Source organism: Nymphalis io, chromosome 16 (assembly GCF_905147045.1).
Source record: "Nymphalis io chromosome 16, ilAglIoxx1.1, whole genome shotgun sequence".
NCBI lineage: Eukaryota > Metazoa > Arthropoda > Insecta > Lepidoptera > Nymphalidae > Nymphalis > Nymphalis io.
In genome coordinates, this window is record NC_065903.1 from 201,299 (window position 1) to 226,881 (window position 25,583).

General features: G+C 33.4%; 2 protein-coding genes and 2 non-coding genes across 4 annotated transcripts; 1 reads left to right on the forward strand and 3 right to left on the reverse strand.

Annotated features, from left to right (window-relative positions):
• Positions 1-3,502: 3,502 nt before the first annotated feature.
• Positions 3,503-21,982, reverse strand: LOC126774101 (BTB/POZ domain-containing protein 19). The gene is made up of 10 exons (XM_050495428.1): positions 21,724-21,982; positions 8,297-8,453; positions 8,009-8,171; positions 6,478-6,611; positions 5,664-5,823; positions 5,449-5,590; positions 4,994-5,071; positions 4,787-4,904; positions 4,288-4,475; positions 3,503-3,924 (listed from the first exon to the last, which is right to left on the reverse strand). The coding sequence occupies exons 1-10, from the start codon at positions 21,897-21,899 to the stop codon at positions 3,747-3,749; spliced, it is 1,494 nt and encodes a 497-aa protein (XP_050351385.1). The 5' UTR covers positions 21,900-21,982; the 3' UTR covers positions 3,503-3,746.
• Positions 7,024-7,535, reverse strand: LOC126774107 (probable small nuclear ribonucleoprotein E). Its single transcript, XM_050495438.1, has one exon. The coding sequence runs from the start codon at positions 7,429-7,431 to the stop codon at positions 7,144-7,146; it is 288 nt and encodes a 95-aa protein (XP_050351395.1). The 5' UTR covers positions 7,432-7,535; the 3' UTR covers positions 7,024-7,143.
• Positions 7,853-7,924, reverse strand: Trnag-ucc (transfer RNA glycine (anticodon UCC)). Its single transcript has one exon. It is a non-coding gene; the product is annotated as a tRNA-Gly (tRNA).
• A 589-nt stretch (positions 21,983-22,571) lies between the features above and the next one.
• On the forward strand, positions 22,572-22,645 carry Trnan-guu (transfer RNA asparagine (anticodon GUU)). Its single transcript has one exon. It is a non-coding gene; the product is annotated as a tRNA-Asn (tRNA).
• The last annotated feature ends 2,938 nt before the right edge of the window (positions 22,646-25,583 follow it).

Sequence of the window (25,583 nt, forward strand, 5' to 3'; positions counted from 1 at the left end):
GTTAAAGAGGGAAAAATGTATCGTTAAGTTTAAATTTGGAAAAGTTTCAAAAAGACAAAATATTTAAGATGGTGTCGCCGTGGTAGTATATAAAATGATTATTATATTTTACTTTACTGATATATATAAGCAGTGACTACTTACCATCTGGTAGTTGTCTGAGTTCCTATTAATATTTACTGAAAAAAAAAACTAATATTTAAGCTACAGACTTTCTAGCCTTGCACAAAGCCCCACAAAAATATAAATATAGCTTAGATAAGTTTTCAAGAGATGAACTTCAGTACCAAACTTTAGAGGTACTCAGCTTACACAAAACCTTTGTAATTTTTTGTTTGTGTAATTCTAATATCCTTGGTTTCCTATGGTTTTGCACTTTCCAAAGTCGCGGTAATTATTTTGATTATCTTTTAATAGGTTAACCTATTAAAATTCGAAGAAAATCTAAAATTATCGACTGAAAGCAAATCCGTGTTGCAATGTAAAGTTAAAGTTACAGCTTAAACAGACACAGTAATTAAAACAAAACTAACAAATAAATGCATACAATCTTTAATTATAATTACACGACTGCCCAAAAAGGAGTGTAATGTTTTCAAGGTTCATTCAGCTATAACTATGTATGAGAGATGAGTTTAAATTATTACACCTTACGGTTGAATTACGTTTGAACATATTTGAATGTATATGCGGTATATCGTTAGAATCCTTATATCACCTCGGATGATAGTGATCAGTGATTTTTTTTATTTTATTTAAAAGAATAAAATAAGTTATATTGATAAATAAAAAAAATTACGTGAAGGAATATACATGTGATAGAAGTGAAAATTATTAAATGTACACCTCTCTTTCTCTCTTTGTAATATTTTTCTTCTCCCTCATGTAATGAAATGTTTCTAAGCGTGACGCACCCTTAATCTTACTCTCAATCCACGTATCGATTATATATCGAATGACGAATTGCCCAATTACGTGAAGGAATATACACGTGAAGGAAATGAAACTTATTACATATTTGCCTCAGATTTTCTTTCTCTCTTTGTCATATATTTCTTCTCCCTCACTTAATAAAATGTTCTTAAGCGTGACACACCCTTAATCTTACTCTCAAACCACGTATCGATAATATATCAAAGGACGGATAGAGGCCTAAGAGGTTTCACTTCAAAAAGTGTAATTTTTTAAATTGTTATACTTTGTTGGATATACATACATTCTCTCCTAAAATTTAGGAAACATTATCCGTAAATTAAAGATACAGTTTTATATATGTAAGCCATGCATATCACAACCGAACAGGACAAGAATTATAGACCTATGTGTTCCTTTTCAGAAAAGGAGTAGGTTAGTATTGAGTCGCTTGTCGGTATTTTTGTTGAAATCTACATTCCAAAACGGCAGCACCTAGCTGTAAAGATAATATAATTATATCGTGATTTTGTCGATGATTTGTATAGAAGTAGTCACAAAAGTTGTTTAGTGTCATTTATGTTTGTATAATAAGTCAGAAAGGTGTATCGATCGGCCATGAATGCGGGTTTCGCTTGCATTTATTGAAAATATTTATGCATTTAGATCATGATGCATTGATTACGAGGGAAATGCCCGGGAAATGTTTAGGGTATTTCAGATAACCCGTTGTTCCGCGGAAAACCGTCGATTTAGGTTTTGCCGTTATTGTATATTATACGTGATGTTACGAACTTTCAATCTACTCTATGTTTACTTATATTCAAACAATCACTTGTAATTATATTTTTTTGTGGACATTTACAAAAAAAAACACGGAGAAGAAAAATAAAGATTTCACGACATTAGCTAGACTTAGCATAGCTATAGTTTTTTTTACATTTTTATGTAAATACATAGAAATAAACAAAAATACCGAGTTATAATATATGTATCATGACTGTGAGGAATGGAACTTAAACTGTTGATTAGTTTTAGATTACTCACGATTCTCTCGGCAAAAAAAGAACTGCCCCTGTGAAGGCAATTTGAAAGTAAATCCCTTCCAGTCCCTTGTGTCTGGGCCTACACTGGCTCACTCAGCCTTCACGGTAGCATGCGCAAGCGATCCCGTGGCGTTCTTCGTTAAGACGGAAAGGGTACCACTGCTTTTTTAGTGGGTATTCCGATGTTCAGGGCGCACTCGGCACCATGGATACCAGTGAGCCCCACATACAACCCCTCCGCTGTTCCTGTGGGGGAAACGCGTAATGCGTTTTTCCGGCGATAAAAAAAGGCTCACTCAGCCTTCAAGCCGGAACACAACATTACAAAGTTATAAAAGCGGTACCACCGCCAACCCGCATTGGGGCTCCAATACTTATCCTTAAAAAGGAGAAGAGACAGCTTGAAACATTTATTATAAGTATATATACCTACGATAAGGTATTTATTTAAACGAGAGTTGTGTTTGATTAAAAACGTAAAAGAATAACAATTTCTTAATAGAAAGAAATCATGAAAAGAAGAGTCGTTATGTTAACCCACCCTTTCGGGTTTAATTTTTGTGACGATAAAAATCTTTTGGCGCCTACTACATTTTCATTTCCACAAAAAACCACATCTGTTGTCTCACGAAAAACCACATAAATATAACTCGCGGCTACGCCCGCGTGTGATAACGGTAGGGGCGGTGGCTAGCTGTCAATAAATAATCGAAAAACCAAGCTCACTTGCGCTTTTATAATAGTAGTGAGATAGTAAGTATAATTCAAACCACGGATATATATACTGCAAACATATTTTTTTTTCTTAATTCTTAAGTGAAATGATGCTGGCTTTAGACGCATTCTTAATATTTTATGGTTTTACAAAAATTTTGTGGAATATTCGATCGAGGAATCGATTCGGTTAAGCTTTAAAATAATATTTGTAAAAACCCAAATAATAATAAAGGTCACATAACATGTCGTGAAACAAGCTTTTAAAGTGCTGCTTACGACATCTCTTGCGTAATTTTGTAAACTTTTCAGCATTCGCATTTGTCAGATTTTTTTGTCGCACTGGTTTATTTTGCGTCTATTAATACCCATAGTAGTCAATAGATGGCGTTTTGACATAAAATTAATTTATTTATTTCAAAATGGTATCTTATATAGTATAAAAAATAATAAATAATGATCGTTTTTGTTTCTATTCTTTCCTATGTTTCGTTCATCTGGTTGAAAATTTGTATAAAGGTTTGTGGAATAGTAGCATCACAGTACCAAAGATCGAGTCGCTTATAAATATTATTGGCTAGTGAACATTGAAACATTTTTGATGTTATATAGGTATTTTCTTTACTCTTAATAAATTATATAGCAAAGTGCATAGAAAATGTAAATCTAAGAATTGTTTCTTCTTCGATTGGAATAGAGTATACTTATAACCACTTTAATTTTACTCCCAAAATTCCGATAACAGCTACGAGTCTAAAAATAAATACAAATCTAAGTACATCAAATTTATTTATTTTAAAGCATTAAAACATATTTGTGACGGGTTTTTTTCTATAAGATTTTCAGTCCGCATTTACATAGACATTTTATTTCATAAAATAGTTGTTTACAAATTGGTTTATTTTTTCTAGCCAAGACATAACTCCCATGGTTTGAATCTTCGAATGTTCCAAATGTTCAAGTATCGCGAACCAGAAACTGAATGCAATGAGCTCAGATCATTCATCTTTAGTACAAAATTATTACAATAATACTTATATAATAAAAAATTCAAATAATATATTTTCGTCGTTGTCAGTTGTGGCTGTACGTGAAGAGCTCGTAGTCGCGCACGGTGAAGTTGTAGTCGGGCGCGAGCGAGGCGGGCGCCAGGGCGTCGCCGTACGAGTGCAGGTTGCTGTAGCTGTCGCTGTTGGCGTGGCAGTTGCTGGAGATGAACAGGTCCGCGCCTGCGCCGAAGATCGGCCCGCAGCTGAGGATGTGTCGACATGAGTACTACTGCACTCTAACATTATAGTATCTCCAATCCATCCGATCTCCAACAAGGAATATAAATCACAAGCTTTAAGCACATTACACGAGTTATAAATCTATGTGTTCCCTCAGTTATAGGAAACATCAGCATCCATCTTATATAACTAAGTAACAGCGAATATAATAAAATTAAAGACGATTTTCGACAAATTAAAAATGGTACTTAAAGAACTAAAACAAAAACAAAACTTCCTATGTCAAATGACTAATATTTAGTAATAAAATTTGAAAAACTAAAACAAAGTAATACAAAAAATACAATGTAACGCAACGAAGTAATAGGGAGGGGGGGGGGACTCACTCGGGATGATAGCAGAGCGCGAAGGCCTTCTTGGTGAGCGGGTAGAGCGCGGGCGGGTCGGTGAGCGCGAAGAGGCACGCGCGCTCGGCGCTCACGTAGCCCGCGCCCGCGCCCGCGCCCGCGCCCGGCGCCGCGCCCGCCGCCCAGCCCGCCGCGCACACGCCGCCCAGCGGGGCGCCGCGGCTCGGCTGCGGGCCACCTCCAGATACAGCTTACCGCCGAGATACATCAGACGCCTTCTCAGATTCAAGAATGCAATGAGAAGCAGATGACTGTTCGCAAACGTAAATTCTTAACAGAAGTGTAAAAAGTAGATTCCAATATAATGTTTTTTGCGTGTTAAATTAAGGTTTAACGGACAACCAATGTTTCTGGACCACAGTTTGAGACCACCGCTGTGTATAACCACAATGCTTTCTGTACATCATAGTATAGTGATTATACCGCCTCAGTCTACCGACCGACCCTGGTCGCTCTCGGTCTTACTGGCTGTCGCTACCTGCACGAGCACCAGCACCGGCGCGATTCCGTCGCAGTGAGAGTGAAAGGCCTGCGCAGAGAACCCGTGAGTGGAGGCGCGGAACACCAGGCGCCACGACTGCTTCGGGTTGCCGCACCTGTGTAGTCGTCAGTCGTACAATATAACACAATGCGGTATACGGACATTTAAACTTGAATTGCGTGATAAATTAAGTTAGTATATTACCAGCTGTTGATAAGAGACTGAAAGGAGCTCTTGTCTTGTTGCAGGATCACAGAGCCGGCGAACATATTAACCGCCAAGCTGTAAAAGTTCTTGATTAATACTAATTTAATTAAAGAATTATAGTCTGGAAAAATATATATTATTTTTTGTCATTTGTCAGGTAGTACTACTACTACCTGACAAATTTCACTTCAGTTAATATTTAAAATTGATAAGGAAACCATGTATTGGATTGTCTGATTTAATTATTTTAAATGTAATGCAATGAAGATGATCTTAAATAGGATATTGTCATATTTAATTTTTTTATTTTAACCTAATTTTGAAATGTACAATGTTAAATAAATTGCAGAATTTTATTATAGACAGATTATTACTATACAATCTAGGCCAAACATTTGAACGTGATATTTTAAACGATAATATATTCCCCAGATAACGTGTCGGGTCCGTACCGCGGCTGCGTGCGCTTGTCGGGCTCGTGTCGCGGCTCGAGGCGCGGCGCGGCGTGCAGCGCGGCGCGGCGGTAGCGCTCCAGCGACAGCTCCATGGGCACCGCGCCCGTCGGCTCCACCTCCTCCGCGAACACCGTGCTGTCTGCGGCACAACACTACCTTACAGTACACGCGTCACGGCGCCAGGGCGGATCGCGCTCGCTCGCTCTGCTTACCGATGAGCAGTAGTCGCATGTGCTGCATGAGCGGCGCCAGGTGGTGGCAGACGCGCGCGCGCTCCTCCTCCGTCCAGTGCGCGGTGGGCTGCGCCACGCCGGCGCGCTGCTTGGCCCACGCCAGCGCGCAGCGCCACACCTCTTCCTCCTCCAAGTACAGCTGGAATATGCAATCCAATCCTCAAAATTCAATCAGATGCATTTTGAACTTAAATTGATAATAAAAAAATAATGACATTTGATACACATATTGGTTCCTATATACTATATGGGTTAATAAGACAATTAATTAAACTAACAATATTTTCTCATATTATAAAAATATTTTAGTCTTGTTAAACAGACACAATTTTTGAATAATGAAATATCATTATTAACAAAATTGACACTACTCTTGTCATAAACTTTGGTTAGAATTTGATTATACATTCATTATTGTTTGCAATTCATCATGAAACATGAAAATAAACAAACACTCATAATGTTTTGCCTATTATTTATTTTTAATTATTTTTTTTAACTTATGAAGCAACTATATCAAATTTGTGCAGGTTTTTATGACTTTACACAAGGAAAGATGCATAGTTACATGGTGTTATAAGTATCTTGTTATCCTTGTGCAATAATATTTCTAATATATATAAAACTAGTTAAGTAGTCTATGTTTTTTCCTTGGGATTCTACCTTGAATAATGCCATTTTGTTTTAAATTGGTTCACTGACATGAAAGCATAACAGACTTTTGATTTCTAATATTAGTACAAATTGCTTTCACGGCAATGGAAATAAAAAACAATAGCTGATAAATACTAACAAAGTCTGAAGATATGAGCTTGATGAGAGCATCTTTCGGCAGATTTAAGAAGGAATTTGTCTTGACACAATCAGATGCATTGTCTCCGATGAATGCAATGCAGCGTTCCATGAAAGATGATGCACTTTTTCCTCCTAGAATTTAATATTAATAATTATTTCATAGTAAATCTGTCAGAAAATATGTGTTTCCTAATCTATTTTTGACCTACCTTTAAATTTCTTGTCATTTGTGATAATCATTTAAATGGTAATATCTGTATCACATACAATTAAATAGTTAAATATAATTGAACATTAATGTAATGCTTGTACATATTTTTTATTTACTAATAATATATCTAGTAATCTAATTTATTTTTTACTATAAATCAATGAAGGGTTACAATTCTTATTTTAAATTATGTCAACAAAGTATTTATTGTTTTTGATATGTTTCTATTTTGAAATTAATCTGAACATTTGAAAAATAACACTAGCATTTATAATATACTATAATAAAAACTCAAAGTTAAAATTTTCGGAGGTTAGAAAATAAAAGCCAATGTAGATCTTAAATTTAATGAAAAAATGATGTGAGGTTATCAGTAAAATACTTTCACAATTCACATTTAGTGACCATCACACTTAACAGCTAGGAATGTTCGTTTGGTTCTTATAACCTATTTCACACCGTAGCGTTTGGATTGACGTTTTGAATTAATGTTATATTGTCGCCTTTCATCATAATACGACCGATTTGCTTTCGATTTTTGGTTTTCATATGAACTTCTTCGGCTTCATCTAATACAATGTTCATATATTCATCGAAGCCCACGATGTGACCCTCGATCCTCAGGTTCACGTTCTCGTAAAGCCAAATTTGTACACGGCTTCTATTTTGTAAATACCTAAATATAAGGTTGATGGGTTGTACCATCACCTTTTGAACTTTCGGTGGGCCTTTGTAAGCCATTTTTATATTTTATTCTTAGAAGTGAAATGATAATTTATTAAAAACAAAAACCGCCAAAGCCGGCGTCGTTTTTATACGTCAAAGATGGAACTGGCAATGTCAAAGACAACGATAGACGCAGCAAAATGGCCGCCACTACAGATTATCAATACCGTATTGCAAAATCATAATAAACACAACTTTTTGTTTGATTCCCGAATTAAAGTAATAATTAAGAAGCTATATAAAGCAGTGTTGCAATTTTTTTTTTGTTATTTATCTTTTTCTTTATATAGACAGATTTCTTCATTTCATCCGACATAAATAGAAATTATTACAAAATATATTATATATACAAAAAAACAAGCGATTAAAGTGATAGATATTAAAAATAATGCGTCAATTAAAAAAAAAAGTAAAAAAAAAATGATAGCAAAAAGTGTGCGATGGCCGGGAATCGAACCCGGATCAACTGCTTGGAAGGCAACTATGCTGACCATTACACCACCATCGCAACTGTCATTGTATCTAAAATTAATGAATATAATACTTACAATAGAATATTAAATTATATATTTATATAAAGAATAGCACTTGCCTGGCCTATCCTGGATTTCCATAGCAGCTGCTAGAAGCGTACAAGCACTCTCTACACTCAAGGTGGAAGTGACATGATCCTCACAAGCAGCTCGGAGGTCTTCTACGCCTAGGTCCGCAGCTAACGTCATCATTTCAAATACCCCAGAATCTTGAAGTAGTAACTAAGTAAAATGAAATAATTATTTATATTAAATTTGTAGTTTATTGATAATAACTTAGTAAAATTGTAATTTAATAAAAGAATTTCATGTTGTTATTCCGATAAATTAAAAAAATTAATGCAGACCTTTCCAGTGTATACATATTGGATAAAAAGTCGAAAAGTTTCAGGTTGCACGTGTGGCATGCGTATCGGTGTTGGTTGCGGGCCGGAAGAAGGCGAAACTGTGCACCCAGGGATTCGGCATACCTCCCCACGCTTCGTATTTTGAAAGCTTTTACACCTATAAAAACATAAAATTATTTTAGCTTATTATCATTTATTTTATTGTGTGGTGGGTTTACATGCTACTCGTCAACAGAGGGCGCTACGTGTTATTTTATTAGGATTATAAGTTTTATTTTATTAGTATTTATTATATAGACATTATAGAAAAATTAACTTATTTTATTTTGTATTAAAAGGATACGAGCTTTTATTCCCAATTTTCACAATTATCAGGATTAATTTGCAACAAATATTAATTTGAAGTCTAACTTGGAAATTGCATTTAGAAACAAAAACATTTTATAATTTTGAAATAACAACGTAATAACGTGTATACGATCGAAACTTTTTAAGTAGTTGAAGCGCACTGTCTGTGAGTATCATCGCGTAATTAAAAACCGATAATCTTTCAGCAAAGACGTGGCTGTGAAGTTGAAGTGCGCGCCAGACTTCAGAAACTCCTTTTTAACTGTGTACCAAAGTAAAGTTTATATTTACAGCAACCCTTTAAGACAGCGATTTATTTATATATATATATTGTGTGGCCTTATTGAGCAACTAGAAATTTATGATTCAGTAAGAAATATAGGTAATCAAAATATATCTACTTATTTGAGTAGATTCTTACGAGTACTTTTGAATCTTATTATTTTAGATTTTTTTACACGAACATTAAAAAACACGGTATGTGTTTATGACCTCATTAATTGCTTAATTACTGACAATTATCATAATTAATCGGCATTTAATATAATTTTTAATTGATCTTGCTCGCCTAGCACCTGTCTCTTGAGTCAAAAAATATTTCGATATTTCGGCGGCTTTTAACATAAATATAACATTAAAATTAATTGAATGGGAGAATTATTATAAGTAGTTTTATCATGCAGTCATCAATACATTTTTTTATACCTTTTCCCCCGCCGGAAGTCTCACCGGGACTAGGCGGGTTCTTGATACTCCGGGAATCCCTCAATGTATAGAGGGGAGCAACCATCAGTGCGTCAAAAAAGCACAACAGTATCCAACGTACAACAGGTGCCCCTATATGCATTGTTGTCAATGAAGTTCAGGATCTCGGTAGCCTTATAAAGTAGCCACTAAGGCAACGACCCCATTATGGGACGCTACTACTGCAAAATATTTTGACGAAATTATGGCTCCGATACAAACTAGAAAATTTAAAAATGTTTTTAGGAACACGTCTTCGGCCTGAGCCACCTCCGGACAGAAGAGTAATGAAACGGGACGAAGGTTTTAGATAATTAATCGAGCTGGCTGTGTGATCACGGCGAGCCTGATGTTTGACAACAGTATTAATCATTTGAGATTTTATCCCCGGCGGTGATTAATTTTGTCACACTATAGCATCGAGACGTTCCTTGCTACATTATTTACATTACAAATTTTTTTAATACGACGATTAACCAGATAAAGCTAGCAGTTACTACTATTTTTATATTTGAATTAGTATTTTAATCACTAGTAGCAATAGAATACAAGTAAAAAGGTTTATATAAAACAGGTATTAAGCTATATATATACCAAATTTTATCACGATCGGTGCAGAGACCTATTCATAATGACATAACAAACATACATATATACAAGAGTAATATTTCACAGGCTGAATTATAGAAAAAAATACGTCATGACTGCCGTCAGATGTGAAACATCGATATTGATTGTTATTGAAATAATTCATAAATCTAAGGAAACCAATAAATAAAAAACGAATACAAAATAAGACTAGCTCTTATAATATTAAAAAAGGATAACAAATTCAAAAAATAAACATAACAATTTTGATTAGAATAAAAGCATTGACATTATTTTTGACGAAAATAAGGACGATGAGTCTCTTTTTAAATCGAATAATAAAAATCAATATTCAAATTTACATTATAATGCAGTAGTTTATATTTATATTAAAATTTAGTTATTTACTTTGTTATTTATATTAAAGATTTTTTGTTTATTTTTTTCGTTAATTAGTTTTTATTTTTTATTTTATAATTGGTATATATTTTTATACATGCAATAACAAATGTTTTTCTGAATGTATAAGGTTGGCTTCCTATTTGATAAATAAATAAATAATAATGACAAATAAGTTATATTTGGAGTCGTGGAAGTAAGAAAAGTGATTATTATATGGTAAGTACCTATTTGGTATGAGGTAAGTGCTCAACTTTAATTTATGTCAATAAATTGACTTTTAAATACCTCAATTATATTTCGAAGAGTCATGTTATTAAGATCCAATCACGTAAGCTTGGCATGTTACAAGGAGTTATAAAGTTGGTGTTCAAAACAGATTTATAATGATGCGGCTTCCCGCCATTGCAGCTGACGGCGGCACGACAAGTTTTAATAGTGTTGCCATTCCTGCTTCTCGAATATCCAATTATCATTTAGTTGACGATAGATTAAAATGATTGTTTTAATCGGAAGGTATTGTGTTGTACTGCATTTATTTATATAATTTAAAATAAGCGTTACTGGTATCTCAGACCTTCTCGCTGCTCTGTGCCAAGAGAAAGAGAGTGCGGTAGAAAATAAAACAGATTAATATTTAAAAATGTATGTACTTTAAGAAGTAATATACAATAAAGTTAAATATTTCTACCATTTTGATTAGACAATAGTCAGTTAACAGGTAATTACTCAAGGATGCTAAATGTAATTTGTATCGGCGGTCGCAGCGGGCGGCCATGATTGATGACGCAGGCGACACCCGCGCGGCGCTGTCGCGGTAGCGCCACATCACGCAATCTGCATTATCGCGATTAATGGCGCCTGCTGTGTCTGCGGTAGAGCCTGTGACAACGATTAATCGTCTTCTCAATTTTTTGCAATATTTAGAATATTAGTTGTTCGTTTATGTAAAATATCGTCGTTTTGCTTGATATTGAGGATATTACGTCAATCAATTATTGATGGATGAGATTATATACTAATAATAATTTCGTTAATTTGGATATTTATACTTTGTATAGTGTACATTACTTTGTATATTCATTGCGCAATTGCATAGAAATAGGCACCGTAAGTAATATCTGCGAGTTATCTAAAAATTTTTCAATTAAACGACGTTGTACAAGCATCTAATAAAATCAATAGTTGTTCAATCAGTACTTTTAATATAATTATATTTTTAAATATTTGTATACATATTCAATTACAAATTTTGAAAATATTATGTAGGTACCTTCAAGAAATATTTACGTTAGATATGCTGGATAGGTTTATCATTAAATAATCTTGAATATAATCTTCAAACCTACCATCATGAAGCTCTATTAATTTAATCGTGTTCGGTATTCAGTATAGCCAACTTGAATAACGGTTAATCTGTAGGCGACTGGCAACATTCTAGTTTGCCGCCATTGAAGGCACATTGGATGGCGCCTTGAATTAGAGCCCTGTGTTGATAGTGAATAACCCTCTATATTTCCAGCTTCCTTTAATTTTCTACGTTTGTATTGCTGTGATTTTAAGTTTTAAATTAACTTATTGTCTTTCTTTTCAATATAAATAATTTGGAATTATAATCGCAATAAAAATAAACTAATCAGTTCGTATAGTAATAGTTAATATTTGCTATAATCGCTTATCGTTGATTTTAATGATAATTATCTTAAACATATTCAATTATTTATTATATCGGTGGATTTATCTGAGATTTGACATTTGATGGTAAAAACGAAAATTAGTTAAATTATCTTTGCCAAACGTAATTGACATACATGAACAGGGACCACAGTTTGTTCTTTATTACATATTATATAAAAAAAAATAAACCATTTTTTACTTTAAAAATAATGTATTGACGATTCAAACACGCTTTATTGTAAAGCTTACTTGAATAAATACTTAAAGTGCTTTAAAATGTATTGTATAATAAACATTTTGTAGAAAAAAAAAATAACGCCACTTGCCGTAATTTTAATTGTTTGTAATTAACATAAAAATTGTTAAACTTAATGTATCCACTCTGTCGGTTTTATTAAAATATCATACGGCGTATAATGTCTGGTCTGGTTTATTCGCTAGTATTATATAAATATAACGTGACGTTAGCTAATGAGACGTCAAGAGCAGGCGAGAAACACAATTTGCGGTAACCGACAATGGAGGTTTTTCCGTTGCTAGACGGCACGATAGTGGCGCCGATCTTAAAAATAATTACTGTCAAAATTATGTCAAATGAATACATAGGTACTATAATGTACATTTGATTAAGTTGTTGTGTGCCTGAGTATTGTATTAATTCAATTATCTCTCCATATTAAAAATAATGTTATCTGATAATTGAGATTAACCAGCTGCGTAGGAGAAATTTTGGTGTGTGCGTTATTATTTGCAAACGTAAGTGTAATCTTTCATCTCCTAATAATCCAACGGGACGGTGATCCGACACGTACCAGACAGAGAAAGTAAAAAAGCAGTGTTTTTTTTGTTGTGCATTAAAATTTGTAAACAATCCATTGGTTTGCAGTCAGTTTTCCAAAACATGAATGATATGGCTATGTGATATTTGTATGAGTTTGATCAATTAAATATCATCCGACTCATACAGGTTTCCTCACGATGTTGTCCTTTATTGCCAAACTCGAAATGAATACAGTAACAGTAACAGCCTGTGAATCTGCTCGGCTAAGGCCTCCTCTCCCTTTTTGATGAGGTTTTGGAGTTTATTGCACCACGCTGCTCCAATGCGGATTGATGTTAGACTGGTGCAGGTTTCCTCACGATGTTTTCCTTTACCATCAAGCACGAGATGAATTATAATCACAAATTAAGCACATGAAAATTTAGTGGTGCTTCCCGGATTTGAACCCACGATCAGCGGTTAAGATTCACGCGCACTTACCACTGGGCCATCTCGGCTTTTTTTATAACAAACACAAATTAAGTAGATAAAAATTTAGTTGTGCCTGCCCGGGTTTGAGCCTACAATATTCGTTCGTCTCTGGTTTATCTCGGCTCTGCAATTTGATCAGTTTACAGTGCCAAATGTCGGAAAAATAACCAACAGGCATTTATAATTCATGTCTGATGGAATTGACTGAGACTTGCATATGCGTGAATAGACCTAGGCTAGGCTAAGCGGGTCTTGGACACCGCTTTACTGGTGTTTAAAATTTACAAGTGATATAATTTTTTAAATTGTGCCTAATTTATTTCATGCATTTTTTTATTATCAAGAAAGTAATGGACTTGTTAAGTTTAATGTACATAAACAAAAATAATTTGACTCTCTTTAATTAATTTAACACAATTATTTATGACTTTCACATATAATAGGGTGACAACGATTAATGTATATTACAGATATAAATTCAGTAATTTTAACTTAAAATGATTTCGTTAATATTAAAAAGTCATATATTTCCAGGAATAAAACCATATATTATATAACAGTTCTTATTTAGTTTTCTTAAAGAAAACCCAACGTGTGCTTTTAATAAGCCGTCGGGCGCAGTGCAGATCCAATTTACGGTTCTTAACAAAGGAATCTCGACAGAAAGTTTTCTAAAATTTTCCTTCTCTTAAAATCCTTACAAATTTTACGTCACAACGAATTTTCAATTTCGTAGTTTTAATTGTTTTATATTATTTTGGTCGATGGACTGTTTATACATACTTGGGCTTACTACAACTTTGAGCAAGCCTGTTTAAGTAGGTCTGCCACCAAACAGCAATACTTAGTATTTTTGTGCTCTGGTACAAGGGACACAATATCTTAGTTCCCAAGGTTGTTTGCGCATTGGTGATGTAAGTTATGGATACGTCGACGGTGGTTACCTCTTACCGTCAGCCCATCTGTCTTTCCACCTACCTTTATTATAAAAAAGTGGACATATTATCATCTTAGATCTCGAGTTTGCCCAGCATGGATTGTGCTTTATCATGTTTTATTTACTTATTTATCTTTTTCAAGCAATACAAATTATTCCCGAGAATAATACAAAAGAGATACCTCATTAAGCACGAGCGAAAATTGTTATATTTTGAAAGAAAACATCAAAGTAAATCGAAGACAATTTTATCTTCGAGGAAAATATCTGATACGAATGCGATCTTAAAACGTAGAATATCACAGGGAAGCACCAATATCGCTCGAGATTGCTTTATTTAGAGATGAAGCTAGGTTTACGAGACCTTTATTGAAGCAATACTTATGAACTTAACTTTAGGCTTTTCTCGCTACAAGCGTAATAATGATTAAATAACAAAAAATGTTTCTGTCATGACTTTGATAATAAAAACTGATTTTAATTCAATTACTTAAATAATTATTATTATTTAAAAAAGCAATTAAGGTGTTCGCACTTCGAATAAATCATCATATTTTTTGTTCAATAAGCTTTGTAAATTTTGAGTAAATATTAGTATGAAAATCTTTAATAGTAAATTAAAAAAAGGAAAAAAGTCGTGTTTTTGTTCGGAAATTGAAAACGCAAGTTAAATTCTTGCAAACGTGAGATAATCCATTTTCGGTGAGCAGTTGGTGCAAGCCGCTGGTTTCGGCATGCAAATCGCTGGCGGTAGACTTATCAAGAAATATTTATGCAAATTGCCTGAAATGTGCTTCAAATAGCTCGCTTTTTGTTGTTCGTCAAATGTTCAAGAACTTTTGTAATTGTTTGTGGATCGTGATTGCATGTTTGCTTTTTGCTATAAATATTTGTTTCATAAAAGCAAAATGTACGAAAAATGTACTTTGATACCAGAAAAAATGTTTCGTTTAGTCGTTCTTTAAAGTTCGTTGTACTTTATGATCGTTTTATTAATTTATTTAGATCGTTAACGCTGTAAGAATACTCATAGAAATTCATTGCAAAATGTAATTACAGTAGCGTGGTCACCCTGGAAGAGGTGTTCGCATGTACGTAAAGTTGTAATTACACATGAGTTTGTTTTTACAATCGCGGGCGCGGCGCAGCACGCCACGCATTGTTTTTGTACGCTCCAACTTTTCTCATTTAACCCAACAATTGTACAACTTGCTTCGGTAATCCGACGTGTTATTTGTATTGTAAATTGTTGTCAATGATGTCGGCTGCGGGATTTAAAAATAAAACTCGCTAGACTGTTACATTTATCGTCACAATAACGTGGGGCGCGTTACTATGTATGAATGTTTTCATTTTAACTTGGTAATGCGCTCACTGTTTCGTTATTTTGTTTATAAAATTTGCTAGAAAGTTCCTGATGTTTAAATTAATAAAAATGTTAAAGATTGATAATTTTCTTAAAAAAATATTTAGGTTAGTGAAAATAAATTCAATAACCGATAGTGCAACGTTAGTATATTATTTACAAGTATCTTCCAAGTATTTTCGGAAGTCTAACTCTGGAGCTTTTGAATAAAAGTAAATTTATGTTTACAGAACAGTCTCGACACAGCCTCTTCAATGGGCTCAGTCTATTTGCAATTTGCAGCCGATTCAAAGAGACCCGCTGATGACTTTCATGATTATGAACTAATTAGCAACTTCATAATGTTCCCTGTAATCCCGCACCGTACATACTCTGCTATAGCAGATAATACGAGACTTAATTACAGAAGTGGAGGGAGGCGGTAGGGCACGGAGGAGGGGTGTTGATTGATGGTATCGCGATCAACGCACGGCCGCTTAGCGAATTTATAACCTCCACTCTAAGTTTAGACACGAAATTATGTAGTTTCAGGATCGTGGAAAATTACATGCCATTAGCAAAATTTTAGACGAGTAATAAATGTTACAGCGTCGTGATGTTCTGTGAAAAGTTTTTATACTGATCTTGGAAATCAGGATTATATAAACTGAAAAACATATTTTAAAAGAAGCTATTTAAAACTTTTCAAAATATTCCAATTTCATTGAATTATATTAGTTTTATTTATAATTCGTATTTATAATAAGCTCCAAACTTTCTCCCGATGGAAAGGGAACGGTGGCCTTAACTCAGCAGTGGGACATTCACAGGCTGTTATCAGCAAGAATGAACTGACATTGCACAGACAGAAGCCTGGTTTTATAAGTTTTTTATTCTCGTACAATATTTTTCACTGTTTCTATCGAAATAATCAATATTATTATGGATATTTGCACATAGTATTATTGTTAGTTACAATACCTTATAACCATAAGGCCACCGTAAATATGCCAACTTGGAAGTTAAAAAAGGATTTATTGTTTTCGAGTATGAATAACAATATAAATAATTCCGCATTAGATATAAATCAATTAAAACATGCAAAGTTCGGCTAAGTGAAGACAACAAAGTATTACATTAATAAAAACCGCACATCACAAAGATTGATAGCTCGTAGGCACGAAACTTTATAAATTTATCATCTCGCAAGCACGGCCGCAGCTGCCGTTTCCCGCACGTTGTGTTGCGGTTAACAATGTAACATACATTATGTACAGCAAATAAGTGCACCTGTTTTTCAGTAAATAATGAAAAAAAAATATTTACAGTGTTTGTGCAACTAACAAGACTCAAAACAGCCGGATATGCATTGAAATAGTTAAGTATTTATGAGATAATAAATGCAGGTTCAAATCTATAACCATTTTGCTGGTGGCGGTAATTAAATTTATACTCTTGACTTTTTCAAGTCGATTAACGATTTTATGTATTATATAAAAAAATATTCATTTACTTGTTATAATTAGTAATATATTCCTCCTCGTCGATTCCTCAATTCTACGACCCTAACGTCGACCCTAAATTTAATTGTTATTTCTAAAATGAGCCCTAATATGGCTCGCTAGACCAAATTTGGTTTTAAAAATCCCACGCCACGTGTTACAGTACAGTTGGCCCACAGGGTTGTATGTATATTTGTAGAATGGCTTAGGTCTTTCTTTTCTTAACTGTCGCTTTTCGTCTAGTGCGTGGAGGTGGTTTTCCTCAAACGTATTGATCTTTTTTAGGTGGTAGGGCGCCAAGATGACCTTTGGGAAGCGAGCTCCTCCCAACATTCTTCAGCTGAGATGGCCAATTGATAAGGAGATTGACTTAATCAAAGATTTGAATAAGGACAAACAGCACTTAATTTTAATCTTAAGTTATCTTAGTTTATCTCCGTGCTTAAATAATAACTAATGTTCGTCATGCTCAGTTTACATATGCAGGATAAAATCTATCACGTTTTTCATACAACTCATACTGGAGTAGTGCGTTTCAATAAGTTTAAGATCTTCTCTTTAAGAGAATTGCAAGCTTTGATTCACAACAGTGCAAAGGGTAGCAGTTGATGTTACTTTTGTTTAATGGAGATATCGTAACGGTCTCTTTAAGGAATTATATTTTATACAGAAGACTGAAGATAAAATTCGGAATCCAAAATATCAGTTAATGTAATTTGAAGGCATAATGGAATATATTATGGTGGTGATTTAAAACTATATTGTTATAACATTTCATAATATCGTTTTGTCTTTTAAGTCAAGCTGACATATTAATTACCTTTACTTTTGAAGTTACTTTTTTTACTAAACTACAACTTGTATCTTTGTACTTATCACCTCTGTTACACCTATGTAATATAATTCTTTGTCAAAAGCCGCTACTTTTCTTTATCTTTAAGCATTCTTCTTAGCACTGGACAAAACTCTACAGGAGCGCTATAAAATTGGTTCCACCTGCTACTCCATTTAACGCAGATAGTTACTTATTATATAAAAATCAGTTATTACTTATTATATAAAATTTGTAATCCCTTAACCACCTCATACATATTCGTTTGTTATTCCTATTTGTTTCTAAGCTATCAACGATTCGAAATGAAGATTCAACCGCTAAGAAAAGAGTACCTCTTTTCAAAAAAATTATTACGCTAACATGCCAAATAGATACAATTTAAGAAATGAAAATTAACAAATACTAAATTCAAGCTTTTTTACATTATAAATAATTATTATTAATAATGTAAAAAAGTCGTATTTATTATAGTTTATTTTAAGATTTAAAATTTTAATGGGCAAAGATAAACATATGACATATTGATATAGCAGAGTTTGAAAACTGGTTACTAAACCGTTTAAGGGCTTAATAAATGTTCTATAAAGCTTAAGACAGTTCAAAATTAGCATTTTATTACGACCTGTAAGTAGGTGCTCTTGTAAAAAATATCGATGTAGCTCAGTATTTAAAAAATAAATGGAGTGAATTAGGGAGTTTTCTCTAGAAAATACCATTTACAAGAGATTTATTAACCTACAAAGTACAAGTAAATAATCTATGTCTCGCTTCACAAAAAAATCGCACAAATCACCGTTAACAACACGTAATAAAAACTAACATCATATATCACGCATAGCAGAATGGAAGCTGTAAGGAATACAGGGTTATTTTTCCAATATCTCTATACAAATAGGCGGTCTCGTCTAAGTTTCCGCATAACTTTATTCAGTTGTCGAATTATATCGTACTATTTTTTTGCCCTTCGCTGACCTTATCTTAAAGAGAACGGTAACCACTACTATGATGTTTAAAATATTATTTCTTAAAATAATTTTAACAAAAATTGAGTTTGGAAAATATGTTCTATGGTTCTCGATTCTTATTTTCAAATAATAATTGACAATTTATGTAATTTCTACGAAGATCCGATACAAAGATGATGGTAAAACTATAACGTTGGTCAATTTAGGGGTTAGTTTGTACGGCCGCAGATTCCGACATCCTGGGTTTGATTTTTTTCATAGAATAGGTAGGCAGACGAGCATATAGGCCATCTGATGGTAAGTGGTCACCAACCCATAGACATTGGCATTGTAAGAAATGTTAACCATCGCTTATATCGCCAATGCGTCGCCAACCGCAAGAACTAAGATGTTATGACCTTCGTGCCTGTAATTACACTGGCTCACTCACCCTTAAAACCGGAACACAACAATACCAACTCCTGCTGTTTTGCGGTAGAATATCTGATGAGTGGGTGGTACCTACCCTGATAAGCTTGCACAAAGCCCTACCACCAGTAAAAATATTATTTTGTTTATAATTAATTAATGTTTGTCTTTTAAAATATCAAAATATTATTGGCTTTTCTGTTGATAAACTCGGTGTAGGTACCAGCCTGAGTCTGGAAATTGGCAGTGTTTACACACCCGTACATCGGAAAACGCCTAAAGCTGTTGGTTTGCCTGAGGTTTTTTTCTTTTTTTTATATAATAGAGAAGAAATAATGAGTGCACATTTGTCCGCGCACACCTGGCACTAATATGTTTCATACAATTCGGTAGTTTACCTTGAGAATAGCTACCTTGACCAGAATCAGTCAGGACATAAAAAAATTATAGAAAAATAGATTATTTCAAATCTAACTTTTATTTAAATATTGCGGATAGAAAAGAAAAACAAAGTGTAACCAAGCATGACAATATTTAAATCATGCACAATTTCTTTTGTTTGGAAACGTTTCAACAAAGAAAATATCCTTGGAATACGAAACATGGTCACCCTAACTACACCACATGTTTTGAAACAGAGCGGCCATTTTGATGCAAATCCTTTAGGAGGTTTTTGCGACCATCTTGGACAATAATATTTTCGTTACGGGCTGAATAATTTCGCAACATGGACCAGACTTTGTATTAACATACTGTCTGTATTCTATGACATAAATGAATTCTTTTGTTATCGTGTTTATATAGGAAGTATGTATTTTATTGAGAAGAGAAATTGTATTATTATGCAAAATTTTAGTTCCAGTACATAAAAAATAGCTTATTTAATGTAATTATTACAAATTGTAAAGTAGGTGCTTAAATAAAATAGTTGTATTGCTATTTTAATTTTTTTAGTCAGGGATGTTTAATATCTGTGAATGTGTGTGTGTGATCTGTGATTTTAAATTTGTTCTGTTAATTACTTAGATAACCAGTTAAGCAAGTAGGTATGATTATCGGCGGAAACCGAGCTTCATCAAGGCTATGCTCGGCAGTGAGAGGTCGCCGCCGATGCCTGATGGGGATGGTCACTTTCTGCGAGAGTGTCATATCGCAGAAGCGGAGTGGGAGCGTGAAGTGAGTGCCTTCGTTGACCCGCTCCGCCGAAGAAGACCAGGGAAGAGGTGCCTACGCTATGTGCACCTACAACCCCCGCCGTAAGCGCCGCTAGGCCTATATACTCTGTACCCCGGGCACACCCCTAGGAATGGAGGCTCGCTTAGGCGGCCCAACCGTCGAGGCGACGCGGTAGGATGCGCAAGCGATCCTGCGTCGACCCCTCGAAGAGATGGAGTTCTGCTGGTTTTTAATATTCCGGCACCTTCAGCGTCGGCGAGTCCCACATACACGCCCCACGAGTAAATGCGATTTTCCGAATAAAAAAATGTAGGTATGGTTTAAGTTTATATACCTACACGTATATCAAGAAATGGGAAAAACACATAATTGAATGAAATTGTATTTATATTAATTTAGTCTATATACTGTTTAAAATCTTATATCTCTAAAAGTAACATCCGTTAATGCTCAAGATATATGTATAGTGGCGCCATCTATGTAAATTATTTCTTTCACACATTCAACAATAGATGGCGCTTACCCACAAATATTTCCTCCTTTGAACTCTTGCGCTGCAAAATATCCAATGAGTAAAATTATTCTTTAATTTTGTTAAAACATACTAAATATCAAATAAGTTAATTATTACTTTATAACTATATATTATTATACTAATACATATTATCAAAAAATAATTTAATTAATTAATTTTTTTATAGCAAAATCATAATCTTTACTTTTTGTCAGCAATCTGATTAAAGGATTTAATGAAAATTTTTACGTCTATTCTGTTGTAATGCCGTGTTTTTGAGTCTTTTATTTATATCAATTTAATGCCAATTCACGGATATAAAACACAACAACTCATATCAAATTAAATTCGATACCTATGCAAACGCCCATACAGAAATTGGACATATCCTTTAAGGAACTTCAGATAGATTCGTTTAGATCATATAATGCGTAAATATAGGCAATATTTACAAGCTTTACGGTATAAATTGCACGGTATTATATTTAAAAAAAAAACATGCTTTGCACGTCGTTTCAGTTGGAATACATCTGTCAAGTAAACAAAATAAATGTTATTTCGTAAAATCGAGACGCATACGATAACATTATTATCTTAAAATATGTTTTTTTGAATTAACTCAATAATTGTATGTAATAATTATTTATATAATATAGCTGTATGCTTTATAAAATAATAGAAAAATGTGTTTTTATGTGGTTTAATTATAAATATAGATAATAGAATGTTTATATCACCTGGCTATCAAGATTATCTTGTGCGCATAGACCTTTTCCTCAGCAGTTCCCAGAATGAACACGATGTCGGCAGAGTCCTGGTCCTCCGAGAGTCGCTGCAGATCTCGTAGGAGACCAGGCAGCCCAGCCCGCTCCACGGAAGCGGTGCAACATGTACCGGTCACTCTGTTAGCCATAGTCACAGTTCACAATGCCACCATTAGAATATGTCCTGGGATTGACACTTTTTTACAAAATACAAAAAAAAAAGTTCCTATATATTATTTTATTTTTATTATTTTATTTTTGTCTATGATTTGAATTGAACAATGAATGTTTGTTAATCAATACACTTATTTTTTATTTTGAAGCTTTATCACTCATACATACAATACGTTCTTATCACAGTAACGTTACATCACATAAACTAACACGCAAAGTTAATTAAACGCATAAATATCACGGCGCTTATATTGCAGAAGTAATACAAATGCCGACACAGATTACCTTAATTTACACTTTAAAAAAGGTAACTCAATTTTTCATAATACTTAAAAGGCGTTTTATTTATTTTTTCCTTTTAAAGCTTACAACAAGCTAACTTGTCAACATAACCTTAAAGTTACCGTAGCTTCTCATACTAAACTTAAATTTGACCCACGCTATTCCAACTATGCGTTGTGCCATAGATGTTTTTATAGAAATATTCGTCTCTGTGCGCATTAGTTTTCTCTGTGTTACGATATTGAGAACGGTTCTAAAGACAGAACAGGTTTATGTTTTGTCCAGGTAGATTACAAAGATATATCTATCTCTGTCTTTTATTAAGCAATAGATACTGAGTATTATTTTTCGACACTTTCGCAAGTGCCTCCGTGGCGCAATCGGCTAGCGCGTTCGGCTGTTAACCGAAAGGTTGGTGGTTCGAGCCCACCCGGGGGCGTTTAATTTTTTATAACATATTCATTGTTTTTTTTTTATTTATTTCAATTTGTTAAAATTAACAATTTCATTAAAATTTATTTTTTTGACAATATCAATAATTTATTATTGAACCATTAAATAATAGTATTATAGAATAGGAAGGCGGACGAGCATATGGGCCACCTGATGGTAAGTGGTCACCAACGCTCTTAGACATTAGCATTGTAAGAAATGTCAACCATCGCTTACATATCCAATGCGCCACCAACCTTGGGAACTAAGATTTTATGTCCCTTGTGCCAGTAATTACACTGGTTCACTCACCCTTCAAACCGGAACACAACAATACCAAGTATTGCTGTTTTGCGGTAGAATATCTGATGAGTGGGTGGTACCTACCCAGACGAGCTTGCACAAAGCCCTACCACCAGTAAATATTAGCATAACTTTTCGTATGGGCATTATTTGATTTTTTATATAACATCATTTTTTAATTAGTTTTGTTTTATAATTGTCTTTGTAATAAAAGAAACACGCCAAATAAAGAAAAATCCCTAAGTATAGAAAAATCCTATTGAAAAACAGTAACAAATTAAGTACTGTTTTTCTATATAAATATAGCACAGATTTCTAAGAAGTTTACAATTCGTGTGCACTGATAAGTCATCAGAATTATTCGGTTGTGAATATTTTTCGTAGACCAATCATTTTATACCTCTCGTTTAAATTATCATGCCCGCCAAGTATCAACATCAAGTTTACGGGTAGATAAAGTTACTGTAACTTTTCTGGAACAAAGTATTCATTTCTATAAATAAACCTTTATTATTTTAAAATTTACCAATAAATACACTTAAAGATTGCTTAAAAAAAAAATTAAATAATATAATCTTTTCATTTTATTATCTTCTAGAAAAAAAATATGTCGAAGAATTTCAAACGTTGTATGTTCATTTATCATAACATGTTAGTCCACTATTCGCAGCTATCATCATTAGTATTCAATAGTATAATTTGAAAGCACTTACGATTAATTATAATTTTATTCCGTTATTAATAAACGAAGTTGTTTATATTGCTGAAGTAATTGAAATGAAATACTTTTGGCTTGCTACTGACTTCAGACTGTGGTACATTTAATTAAAACATTTTAATATAAAACTCCATAATTTAAGCATTTAATTTTTGTTTCTCCTTGATAAGGTACATTTGAGCAGTCGATACATTTCCGTTACATTTAACCTTAAAAAATGACGGTTCAAATTAATGTACTTTAGCCCTGAGTGCCTATTTCAAGAAACTTATTTTTTATTAACGTCTACAGATTGAAATTTTAAATAGCAAAGTATTATACAATCCAAAGCTATACTTCAAGTGAGATTAGTGATAGGAAGCGACCAGTGAGTGACAGTTCGGAAATTGCAGACGCTGTCAGGAGTGCGATGCCGATGCGAGTTTCCGAACATATTGCTTTAAGTTCGCGCAATATGTCGCATATTTAGTTTGTTACATAGTTTAATGTAATTTAGTTCTTATATAAATGAATAGGAAGATAACATCAAGTTTTTCTATATTTCTTCACATATTTTAATGTTATAAATAATTTGAAACTGAATAAAATATTTAAATTTCAACGACGACGGTTTAAATATAAAAATAAAGGATACATAAATACATAGGTAACTTTAAGTGAGTTTACATACGTACCTCTATAATCTAACATTGAAGTATAATTTACATGAATTATTGTACAAAAATATTAATAGAATGTTGTAGTAAAAAAACGGCGAATTCCTTATTAAAAGTTATTACTTTGAAAAACATTAATCAAACAAATTGCCAAAGAAACGTAAGTTATATCGCGTTTATGTATCATAAATAAGCGTTAGAATTAAACGAATGCGAACTACGCTTCCTGGAATATATACCTTAAGAAATAGAACTAGAGTAGCTTATTGTAAAGTAAAATTGACTTAGGCAATCATACTTTAGTGTGTTTGTTTGTTCAGATGCTCATTGCTTAGGAACTGGCTCACTGACAGCATTATGGTCGCCGATCGGTCCGTACGGTCTGGTTTTCGTGAACGTCACAATACATTATTGGCTTTCACTAAATAACGGGAAACAGTTTGGACAATAATTCCTTCCATTTGTTATTACTGCGCCGGCGCAGCTTGCAGCCTCGATGACGCGCTAATGGTATACTATCTCATTTGTTTTTATGGACCGAGGCTAATATCTAACGTATAAGATATTATTTGTACTGTCAAACCTCACTAATACACGCACCGGTCCAATTAAAGGTAAATAAATAGTGAAATATTATAATAGTCTCGTCTGTAGTTAAATATGCACCTATACAATATATAATTGTAGTTATAAATAATAGGTCAATAACCTATGAAATACAACTCATCGTATGAGTTTTGTGTTAGAATAGTACATACATATTATTGTTGTTATGTATAAAGTTTATTAAATATTTAATAGATATTCATAATTAAAGTTCCTCGAAAATATAGTTAAGTGGGTACTTATTATAAATTATTATACCAGGATTGGATAAAATAATCACGGTATAGAATAATCGCTAAAGATGAACATGCGGGGAGTGTAGTAGTAGAACACTAGTGAAACTATTGTTATAAATAAAAAAAATATTTGCTGAGAGAAAATCTAACGTTTTAAAATTTTCATAAGCTGATTGTTTATAACTTTTGCATTTCCTTATTATAATCTAAATGTATTAAAATAGTGACAATGTACTTGGTTTAAACATTTTCCTATATAAATAAAGCCATCATAGATAGTGTTATTAGCCTATTTCCATCTATTGTATCATCCATCAAAGTAAATTGTTTTCTTTTAACCTACTTCAAAAATGTGAATGTGGTCTAAACTTAGGCTTATTTCTTTTTTTATTTATGTCATATGTATTAGTCGTAAACGGTGATTTG